This window comes from Monopterus albus, unplaced genomic scaffold (genome assembly GCF_001952655.1).
Source record: "Monopterus albus unplaced genomic scaffold, M_albus_1.0 scaffold63.1, whole genome shotgun sequence".
Lineage (NCBI taxonomy): Eukaryota > Metazoa > Chordata > Actinopteri > Synbranchiformes > Synbranchidae > Monopterus > Monopterus albus.
In genome coordinates this window covers 832,010-843,929 of record NW_018127943.1, presented here as the reverse complement: position 1 = coordinate 843,929, position 11,920 = coordinate 832,010, and the positions used below count along the sequence as shown (strand labels likewise).

The window sequence follows — 11,920 nt, the reverse complement described above, 5'->3', positions numbered from 1 at the left end:
TGTTGTTTGAGGGCAGCGAAGGCTTGGTCAGCTGCAGTGTCCCAGGTGAAGTGCTTGGTGTTGGAGGTAAGCCAGTGGAGCGGGTCAGCAATAGTGCTATAGTTCCTGATAAACTTTCTATAAAAGTTAGCAAACCCCAGAAACCGTTGGGTTTGTTGACAGGAGGTTGGTGTAGGCCAGTCTGCAACTGCTCGTATCTTGGCAGGGTCCATGCAGATGTGGCCTGTAGAAATCACAAACCCCAAAAAAGACACAGTAGACACATGAAAAGTACATTTTTCTGCTTTCACATATAAATTATTTTGTAACAACCGCTGTAGCACTGCCCGGACATGCTCTATGTGTTGGGCTCTGGAGGGTGAAAAGACAAGGATATCATCTAGGTAGACAAACACAAAAACATTCAACATGTCCCCCAAAACGTCATTAATCAGGTTTTGGAAAACAGCTGGGGCGTTGGTTAGCCCAAATGGGAAACCAGGTACTCATAGTGTCCCGCTGGTGTGTTGAAAGCAGTTTTCCACTCATCCCCCTCCCTTATGCGTACCAGATGATAGGCATTCCGTAAGTCTAGTTTAGTGAAAATCGTGGCGTTGTGGAGCAGTTCAAAAGCAGACGACATGAGTGGTAATGGGTATCGGTTCCTGACAGTGATCTTGTTGAGGCCGCGATAGTCTATGCACGGTCTAAGCCCCCCGTCTTTTTTCCCAACAAAAAAGAACCCTGCTCCAGCTAACCGAATCGTGACACACAGGTGTGAAAGACACTGTGAGTTGCTGTCGTAATCCATGAAATAATCCAAATAATGTTGCTAAACCTTTAGACTTGACTCACGCCCAATCATTATTTTTATGAAAATACCACCGTCTGGTTGTAACCCTTCTCTGAGCGCATATCCTCTCCTGGTGTGGCTGCGCTGTCTGCAAACATCAACGTGTGCATACAAAGCTGCAGCTTTCACAGTGGCAGCATACAACAAAACAGGTGAACACTGAGCAGATGATTTGATTTGATTTGAGGGAAGAAATCAATTAGTTTCTTCCTGGCTGCTGGTGTTTTACAAAGAAGTGGAAGAGCATGAGAGGAAGTGATCTAGAGTTGGGAGGAGGAAGAGGGGTCATGGTCATCAGCAAGGAGTTGTGCTGCCCCATGTGTTCATGTTTCAAAAACTGAGAGGCATGCTTCAGGTCTGCAGACTGTCTGCAGTAATTGCTGGTTTGCAGAGCTCGCTGCAAGAAGCATGTGGCTGGGTTTAGAAGCTTTAATGATGATGGTAAACATTGGTCTCTTCTGCACTTGTCATACTTTTTTGTTTCTCCTATGATGTATTGTTTTACTGTTTGTTCTCTTTGCTAGGTCCAAAACTGATGATAACCATTTAAAACTGTAACAATCTAAAACCTGATGTCTCTGTCTCTGTTGCAAAACAACCTACAATCTCTACACACAGGCAATAGGAGTCCATTATTGCACAATAAAAGGCTATGACACCACCAGCAACTGGCCAAACTGGATAAACCCACCATCCAGTTACTCACAGTGTGTGGAAGTGCTTGCGGTGCCCAACTGATATTAGCTGACTAGCAGAATGTTTCCTCCTGTAGCAGTCCAACAGCTGCAGCGGGTGCATGTTTGAAATGAAAGTATCAGAGATTCTCTCCTCGTAGAGCTGCACTTCGTGTGTTTGTTGACACAGAGGGGTGAATAGTTGGAAGCACATGAAAAGGCAGGCTGCAGTGTTATCTCTCTGGCTTTCTCAGCTCCTTTGTCATTACTGGAGTGCAGCCAGCAGGCTGAATTGTTTTCGCAGTTTTCAGTGGCTCGAGGCACCTCGGGGACAGCATGTACTGCTCCGCCTCATGCATAAGCCTCTGTAACACTGTTGTGCTTATTGTACAAGAAGATGCGTGTGTTTAGCACCACATACGTAACTAATCACAATGCCCTGTAAATGCAAGAATTCATCTGTCTGACTTAGTCATGGTTCAGTTCACCAACCTGCGAATGAGATCTCTGGGAACACAACAGTATGTTTTGCTAGTGTGAGCACAGGCTGGGAACTCTCCACCCCTTCACCACAACCTGTAGTTCCTGTTGGCTTGAGTGACACTGTGATATTTATTCCTATTGACCTATTGATCCTGATCATATGGTTGAGTCCAGCTGGAATAGGAGTATTTGTATTCATTGACAGAGTTAAAAAGGCTGGTTACACATCCTCTAATAGTGGAAGAGGGACAGAAAAGATTTTCCTAGTTTGATGTGGAAGAGCTTGACTGGCCTGCACACATGGACTTATTTGTGTCATTTCATGGCCTCGGTACACACTCACACTGCCTCTACTCCGAACACACCTTTATAGCTGCAGACCAGAGCTTCCAGCTGTGGAATGAGATGTTCAACATTCACGTATAGGTTTGACTAATGCTCAAAAACGTCTGGCTGTGTGTCTGTACTGCTGTTGGTGTTAAAAAGGTGATATTTTTAAAGAATTATTCATACAGTTATGACAGAACTAAAGTGTCTTCTTCCTTATGGCAGTTTGTGATTGGACCTGCTTTGAAATAAATCACTGACTGTGATACTTCTCTCACTCGGCTGCACTGACGCCTGTACCTGTCTTTCACCATCAGACATTGCTGTTGTGGAGATGACGGATGCCTTCCGCCAGCCGTCGCTCTTCTACCACCTGGGAGTCCGAGAGAGCTTCAGCATGGCCAACAACATCATCCTGTACTGCGACACGAACTCTGACTCCCTCCAGTCTCTGCAGGTTAGCGGTCATCCTGAGCAGGAACCAGGACAATCCTGCCCTCGTCAATTTAACGCATGGACCAAACAATTGCTGTGGTTCACGAGGGTGGTGATTAAAGGCTGTATTTAGAAGGAGGTGGGGGGGACAAAGGATTGACAGACATTTAATTTGATGGCAACAGCACATAAACACATCAATAACTTGATGGAAGAAAATGCATTTATGAAACAATTCAAGGTAGGAAATCAGTAGTGGCATCGTCTAATTGTTTCTGCTCCCCTGCCAGTCAGTGTGTAAGTTTTATTTTTTGATTACAAGTGTCTTGAGGTGGTAGTTTCTAACCTCTAACGAGGAGGCTTTAACTTTAGTCCTGGTTGTTCTGTGTTCTGTTTATAAAATAACACAATGAGATGATTGTGCACTGTAGGTGGAAGTGTTATGCCATGGTAATGATGCTATGTATCAAAGTTTTATCATGGACAGACCACCTTTCCTGTAGATTTATAAAATCATCCATAAATGTAATGATTACTTCTATTGTTTATTGCAAGATGAGATGCTTTAGGATCTTTGTAGCTTTCCACCTCTGCTAAACAGCTCCAAAGAAAACCCTGTAAATAGAAGTAACTGTGGAGGTTTTTGGTTGTTACTTTATTCCCGACAATGTGCAAATATTTTCCATGCGTACATTTGATGTGTATTGCATCATGGCTGGAAACGGTGTATATGACAACAGTGTGAGTCTTATTCTATGTAGCAGACAGGTTGTGCTTCACACAGTCTGAGGTTCAAGCTGAGCACATTTAAAAACCTCCTTCTGTAGGTGGCTTGTAGCACAAGAACAGCAAAGTCTTTATTGTAGGAGGTTTCTGTACAGAGAGGAGTCTTATGTTAGCCACACTGTGTACTGAGTGTACAGCCTGACAGGAGAGGTTTGTCTGTAATTGCAGACTAAATGCAGAAGTCAAGATAAGCACAATAGAAAAACTTATTGCACTTTCTCAGCTTTATTATTGCTGTGGGAAATTGCTGCTCTAAAGCAAACTGCGACCTGATAGGAGTTGTCGCTTCCTGTGGTCTGCCATGGTGCCCCCGTGTCTGGCTGGGCTAGCTTCTGAACAGACCCCCTGTGTGTGGTGGTCTCTCTGTATCAGGCTACTAAATTGTTTCAGAGGGTGCTGTTTAAAGTCAGGGTTTTTTAAATTGTATTTTACTGGAGTTTCTTTTAGAAATACACCAGGACTGACAAGAAGCTTTAGTATTCCCATACTGTGCAGCTTTTAGAATTGTACAAGCAGCATGCTAATAAACTAAACGTTAAGGGGATGTGATTTTCTTTAGTTCTGTTGTTTGAAATTCTCGTTTCCATAGACACATAGAATTTCTTCTTCTGAATAAATTTTGAAACACAACGGACATGAGGAAGATATCCTTATTGATTGATTCAGATTGTAACAGATCCGAAAGGTCATCACAGCACTTACATGACGAACTCAGACTAATGTGATACTGATGTTCTGCAAACACCAGTTATTGCCTTGTACTCCTTGGTGACAGACAGATGTTAGTAATGCTTTGTATCTTGTAATGTTGGTGAGGTGAAATGGGCACTCTTCGTTTTTAGGAGCTCAGCCAAATGATCACTTTACAGTGAGTGATGAGATGGCCAGAACAAAAAATAGGTCCATACAGTATCTCTGGTTAAAATGGATTAAAGCAAGTCATTTCTGTAAGAGTTGGAAAATGTAAAAGTAAGACTGCTCTAAAACTAGATGGCAAGCTAATTTTAAAAACCTGTTAGTGCAAGGATTATTTATTGGTTTCGTAATTTAGATGCTAAATTTACTTTCAGTGTCATATAAAATGACTTCCTGCAAGACTAAGGTCTCAGTATGCCTTAAATATACAGCACTGTGCTGTCCAACCACACATTAGAATGGCCGCAGTCACAGGCAGGATGAAAAGCCTACTGTTACAGAAACGTGATGAATTGTACAAACATGGGCAACAGCACAACTCAGTGAAGCACTTTTGTAAGAAAAGAAAATGAGATGTTGAAACCCTGCCTGTGCTTTCACACCTCCTCACACTTGGCCTGGATAAAGTGGGTCTGACTGTTGGATGGTGTGTTTTGGAAAATTACAAAAACTATCTGACAAACACATGAGCACCGCCACCAACCCCCTGGCTGTGTGTTGAGAGGGGGTTTCAGATAGCGCAGCAAGCATTTACGCTGATCAGCCATAACATTATGACCACTGGCAGGCGACGTGAATAAACACTGATTATCTTGTTACAGTGGCACCCATCAGTGTGCTGGGTCTATTAGGCAGCAAGTTAACATTCAGTTCTCAAAGATAATGTGTTGGAAGCAGGAAAAACAGGTTGCGTAAGGATCTGAGTGACTTTGCCAAACTGTGATGTCTGACGACTGGGTCAGAGCATCTCCCACACTGCAGGTCGTGTTCGGTGTTCCTGGCCTGCACTGGTTAGTACCTACCAACAAGGCAAGGGAGAGACCCAGCCACAGGGTCATGGATACCCAAGGCTCTCTGATGATGAGGTTGATCTACTGTAGAGGTTGATCTACTGTAGATTATAGTTTTAAATTTCATTCATCCTTTTCAAAAGATTCCATTTTGTTTGAATCTTGGTCTTTATGAAGAGAAACATTCAGCGGCTGTAGTGGTGATATCACACCTAGAGCAGGGAGGCTGTTGAATTTATCTAAACAGTTCTCTCTATCTTGTCCTCACGACCACAGTTTTCACCCCTTTTACATAACTATTTCCCTGAATGGTTGACACATTTGTCTTCTTCCTGACAGTAGAACTGTGGAAGCACAACATATTCACAAAAGATGCACAAAGAACTACAGATTGACACAAATGCCGCACTGACTTCTGTGTACACAGTATTAGGACGGTGGTCATAATGTTATGGCTGATTGTTGTATGAAAGCATCCTGAGGGCTTAAGTTGTTTTCAGCCTAAGACAGTATCTTATGATTACTAAAAAAGTTGATCTTTATAATTGGGATAAGCTAACGCTAACTTTTTTGCTTGTAAGACTGGATGTCAATGTTTTTGAATTATTAGTTTACAGAGCCTTTGAGTCTGGCCTCATTTTGTTTAATCTGAGCATTTTAAAGAACAATGACCTGATTCAGCCCTAGTATTTATAATTATACATAATACATGGGTGTCTTTTCAGCGTACCTTTACTACCTTTTCTACTGTATGTACACTGCCATTTAAACCAGACCAGGAATTAACACATAATGTGTAGGCTAGAGTACGTTAAGCCAAATGCTCATCCACAGTAAAATGCACACTATGGAGTAATCACTGACAACCAGCCCTGAAGACTGCTGAGCCTTCTTGAATATTTTGAAACCTACATTACATCAGCTTGTGATCTTACCTTGTTTTACATTTCTGTCCTAGACAGTGCAGCAACAGTTACCACATAATGCATGACACAGTGCCTCATACCAGAAGCTTTATCATGTAACAGACAACCACCCCAACTCCCACAAAGACAGTTTTTCTTCATAAAATGTTATTGTGTCAGGTATGATGTGTTGAATTTTAGTAAAAGTGTTTTAATCTTGTAACACGTTCATATTCAGCGTCCACAGCAAAATTGCCTACAGGAGAAAATGTTCTTGTTGAATCTCTCAATGTATTTTCCTCTTCTTTCAGGAGATAATTTGCCAGAAGAACACTGTAAGTACACAAAGCAATCTCTTTTCCTCCCTCTCCTTTGCCTTTCACACATTACTCACCCATTGCTTACACATATTATGTGGTGCAAAGAATATGCTTTTTTACAATGTGCAGGGAGCACAGTGTCTCACACCTTACGTTTCTCCATCGGGTGTCGGAGAGGCCTTCTTGTCTGCAACCCACTTTTGTTTAGAAGCTGTGGTAAATGTTTGGTTTCACAGAAGTGTAAAATGAACACATCTTCTCTTCCTTTTTCAAGATGGTTTTTGTCAGGCATCAAACAGCACAAGCATTTTGAAAATTTGACTTGCTAAAAGTGCAGCATTCAAATAAGGTGCTGCCTTAAAACCAAGGAAATCCTGTTCCCCTCTGATTCACTGCAGCTCCTCATATAATGTGTATTAAGGTACATACAATGCCTCCTACCAAAGTGGCACCCACGTCCCAACCTTCACATTCTTTTTAATACCACATAACAGACTCCTAAGTGTTTTTTTATTAACAATCAATTTATCACTTCTTTCAGTTTTAGTAGTTTAGTTTAATAAAATGTCAGAGAACTGAAAAAGGTTTATCATAGTTTCCCAGAGTACAAGGTGAGGTCTTCACATTGCTTGTTTTGTCTGCCCAAGGCTCCAAATCTGAAAGTACTTACGTTTTACAGTAAAATAAAACAGTACCAAGCTGTGAATTCTTTCATTAGAAAAGCTGTTTTGTATTTTTCACGAGAAATACCTTAAATAATGATTTATCAAATGGTTAATGGTTTACCAAAATTGCTTCTGATTCATTTTTCTGGCAATGGACTAACTGAACAATCAGCTAATTCTGTAGTACAACAAAGTGTGATTAAGGGAAGCAGGAGTCCATGTTCAGGAGTCAGATGAGAGGCTTAGCTCGCCTAAGTGGCTTTTTCGAGTAGAAGGCAATGCCCTGGTCTCTGACACTGACTCGTACCCTGTGAGGAAAGCTCATTATCATGCACGGTATGAGGGTGTGAGCTCACTGATCTCCCTTATGTTCACTCACTGTCTTTGCTCAGGCTTGTATAAAGGCACTTAACTGCCCTTTGTCTGGTAATGCTGTTACATGTATGTACTATGATTAACATGATTTTTTTAATATTAGATTTTATTCACTCTCCTGTTAAGCGCTAAACTTTTCTTAATGATATTCATACATGCACTCAAACAACAAAGGTCACATAGAAACTCTGTGCTGCCTCTGTAAGCCACAACTTGGTCAGCACACAAACCACAGCATGACACTTCAGCCTGCTGCTGTCCGTGAATTTAAACATTGCACTCTTGACTTTAAAATTAACCCTTAAAATTAAACCCTTCAATTCTGTGAGCAAATAAAAATATATATAGGCACTCTGTTTCTGTTTAATCTAGGTATAGTAGTCTCTGTTGGTGTATATCCAGTTCCTGTAATTGCATGCACCTTTCTTCCACTGTGTTGGTGTAAATTCACTTACAGCCCACAGGTACAAACTCTCAGAGCTTTGGGCCTGGGTGGAAGAGAACATGGGTGGATATTAGTCATGACTGCTTTCTCAATGGGTTAATGCTGGTTGGAACAATCATATAAATTAAGTGCAAACATCAACTTGTGGTCATCTGTGTGTGTGTGTGTGTTTCTCTGAAGGTGAGTGTGTAGGCATACTGCTCCAGTACAGTCATGTTGTATCTGCAAATGGACAGATGGAGCATCAGCAAGGCTAACAAAGCAGATGACTCACTCACTGAATGACTGGCTCATGCACAGTCACATTCACCAGATTCCCCGTGAGCCAGTGCTGTCACATGTGTTTTACTTGCAGCTCAGGAGCTTGTTACCTGTAAGCGATCAGCAGAGGTTCGCTTCGCTTGACCCGCAACTGCTCTGAAATATGCCTCTGAAAACAAACCCATCATGTGATCACCATGATGGCATGAATTACCCACACACACAGATAGATGAGCTAAATATAGCGTCAGGATTTTGCAACCTGTCCGGTTTGTCCTAACAGAGGCATGGGTCACAGTTTATTTTCTCAAGGCATGCACCACCACTGCAGCACCCAGTGAAGTAATTAACTGCTGTTTCAGAGGAGGAAGTATTTATCTGCGGATGCATTTCACTGCTTCATCACTGCACCTTCCTTTCACTTCCTTTTTTCTGTTGGCAGAGAGAGAGAAAAGCAGTAGCAGTGTGTCATCTCAAAGAGGCTGCTGAAAAGATGAAACCGTGATAGAATATTAAAGCCTCAAGGATGCAGCTGGGTAGCGGCTCAACCGCCTTCAGATGCTCTCGTCTTTTGTTTCACCACACATGTGACATTCTGGGAATAGCTCTCCTCGAAAAGAAGCTCTGCTGTTTCTTGAGGATGTCAGTAGTGGATTTCCTTTCTCTCTTTCCGCCTCTCTGTGCTGTGTGTTTTCACCACATGCACATTTCCTCTTTGTTTAATCACAGGCGCATCATGACCACTGATGCGGAATAAAGTCAAGTTAGAACAAATACAGATTCAGAACACTGAAATCTCCCCCCAGACTAAATATGGATATCTAGAATTATCACTAAATAAATAAAGAAGAGCACTGTTGGCGCCACAGCTGCAGCTAAAACTGAAAGAGACGTGAAAAAATGACTCCTGAATGTCACAGCTGTTGCAAATGACACAGCAGCAGGACTTCTCTTTCTGCTTGGTTTTCATGAGCATCAGGATGCATGAACAAGGTGAATTTTTAAGAGTTTATGGTTCTAAGAAAGCAGCTGCTAATGGGGCTGTCCCCACTGATACACATCTCTCTGTCCAACTGCTGCCTGTTTAGACTGGCTAGGTGAAGACAACGCCTCATAAACACGATTGTCTGTGCAGATGGATCAAAGATGAAGCCTTGTGTCATTATCTGAAAGCGTCTCAAACAGGGGAAACAGCTCAGACTTCCTCCAAGCTACCTGCTTCCTCCCAGTACAATGTAATGTTTCACTATACAGTGCCTATAAACTCAGCTGCAAGGTGTTTGTTACATAATTTAGATAAGGTAATTGTATTTATTGCACTGTAAACACACCTTGTAAGGAAACAACTGCTTATGGTACAGTACACTAAGTTTAGTTACTAATACATATGATAGCTCAATATGTCTAATATTATTAAACTACAAACATCATAGAGTTGCTCCTAATTAGTAATTGTAGAAAGCATATTTTCTTATATTGTATTATAATCTGTAAATGTACTTTAAAAACTGTAAAACAAAGACCGGGAGGGTACACGTAGTATATAGCCACAAACCTTCTTCATTTATTTACTTTACATTTATTACAGTTTTATGTGCTAAGCCCAGCATGAGTGTATTTATAGCTCTTTTACAGAATGAGGAGGATAAATGCAAATTAATATTTAGTATTTCCTTTTCTTGACAGAGTTTTTGACAAAATCTCACCATGAGGTCAAGCTTTCAGTCACATCATACAGTGTTCCTCAGCAGTTGTTGCATAGTTGTCATGAAATTGTAGCTGATAATAGTTTTATTGTTTCTGGAGACTTGTTCATGAGGGCTTAACAGTCATTACTCTAATTATCTAATGTACTGAGAACTGTTTTCTAACATTGTCTTGTGTCAACAGACATGCTCAGCCAACTACACCTTCATCCCGTACATGGTGACGCCCCACAACAAGGTTTACTGTTGTGAAAGCAACCTGATGAAGGGCCTGACTGAGCTGATGCAGCCCAGCTTCGAGATGCTGCTGGGACCCATCTGCATGCCGCTGCTGGACCGCTTTGTCCAGCTGCTCAAAGTGTCAGAGGCCAACTCCCAGTAAGAACAGCAAGGCACTGAAACATTTTACAGTGTATATTTAATTTTCTCCTTGTATCTTTTTATACAGTATTTTTAATTCACTTTTTATTCATTATAAATTAAATCCATAATTCATAAAGCAAACTTACATGTGTAAACATACGCTGTGCTGTTCATCATTATGACCAATCAATTGCACATAAGCAGGGATGCTAAACAATACAAGCATCCTCTTTTAGAGGCCAGAGTTGCTCTACAAAGGCACAAAAGCAACTACAGACACACTGAGAATAACAGTTTGTGTTTTTTAGCTATCTTATAAGAGACTTAAGGGTTGTAATGCCTTAATTTTATGCCTGTTTAGGCTGATTAAGAACATGGATAATATCTAAAAATTGCAGATACTGGACTCAGGCTTTGGATAAGCTAAAAGGTACTGTAAGACAGTGAAATGTTTGTGTGTCTTTATTTTGTTGCTAAGAAGGCAGCTATTGCTACTGTGCTAAGATAACATTAGCGATCATTAGCAGAAGTGTAACTTTTTTCTGTTTGACTGAATTAACTACTGCATCATGAAGTGATATGGAATAACAAACTATGTTTGTTCATTACATACAGTATACTGTATATCAATAACTGATCACAGCTAGAGAAAAATCAGGAAGTAAAGGTGATTCAGCCTTAGCTAAGGCTAGCATAGCTATGTCATGTCTTAATTTTACAGGTTATTTTCAAGGAAATTATACATTTTTGTGGTATTTAAATAGCTAGTTTTATTGTATTCATGCAAATTAAGGTGAAGATTGATAGATCTGATACTGCCACCCAAAAAGAAACCACTGTGGTTTGTTAATGTTCTGTAGAGAGAAAAAAATAATGTAGCAGGTGTTCATGTTTGTGCAGCACTGTGTTTCTCAGCACAACAGGCCTTTATGTTATTGTCCCACTCTTCCTATTTTTACTTACTGTAATTTTTTTATGTGGTACATCCCTCAACTTTGACTTGCGTGGTAATTTTCATAAAAAAAAAGAAAGAACTAAACTAAACACAATAACACCACCTCAGTTGCTTGGCTATTATTTTAGGCTGCGCTGCCAACAGCCGACACAGCTGCCAGTTACATCTAGTTCAGCTCCAGGAATAGTGACTCGGGTTTTACAGGCAGAAGAGAAAACGTGCACTTTGATGACGTGTTTGTCTCCTGGAGACGAACACAGCAGAGAATTTGCAGCTCAGCCATATTGGAGGGAGCATGACTGCTATTTATAATAGTTATTTACAGTGGTAGAAGAAGCACCAAGATTCTTTACTAAAGTAGTAATACCACAGTCTGTTACAAGTAAAAGTCCTGCATTAAAAATGTTACTTGAGTAAAAATACAGATTAGCATCAGTATATGGATCATGAATGCTTTTTACTTATTTTTGGTATCAAAGTGAGAACCATACTTTCTCTCAGAAACAGAATCAGCTTTATTGGCCAGGTGTGTTGGACACACGAGGAATATGACTCTCGTACAGTGGCTCTCAATGTGTACGTACATATCAACAAGTAAAGGAATGTGCATTAGGAAAAGAGATTTAAAAAAAAGAGTAAAGTACTTATAAAGACCTGTACATACATGTGTGTAAATATGCAT

The 11,920-nt window shown here is 40.8% G+C and overlaps 1 protein-coding gene across 1 annotated transcript in view; it reads left to right on the top strand.

Annotated features, from left to right (window-relative positions):
• The window catches only part of map3k5 (mitogen-activated protein kinase kinase kinase 5), a 64,744-nt gene that overhangs the window by 15,688 nt on the left and 37,136 nt on the right, over positions 1–11,920 (top strand). Inside the window, exons 2-4 of the mRNA XM_020603880.1 lie at positions 2,634–2,773; positions 6,460–6,483; positions 10,105–10,298. Of these exons, the coding sequence (XP_020459536.1) occupies positions 2,634–2,773; positions 6,460–6,483; positions 10,105–10,298 (358 nt within the window). The remainder of the gene's footprint in view (positions 1–2,633; positions 2,774–6,459; positions 6,484–10,104; positions 10,299–11,920) is intronic.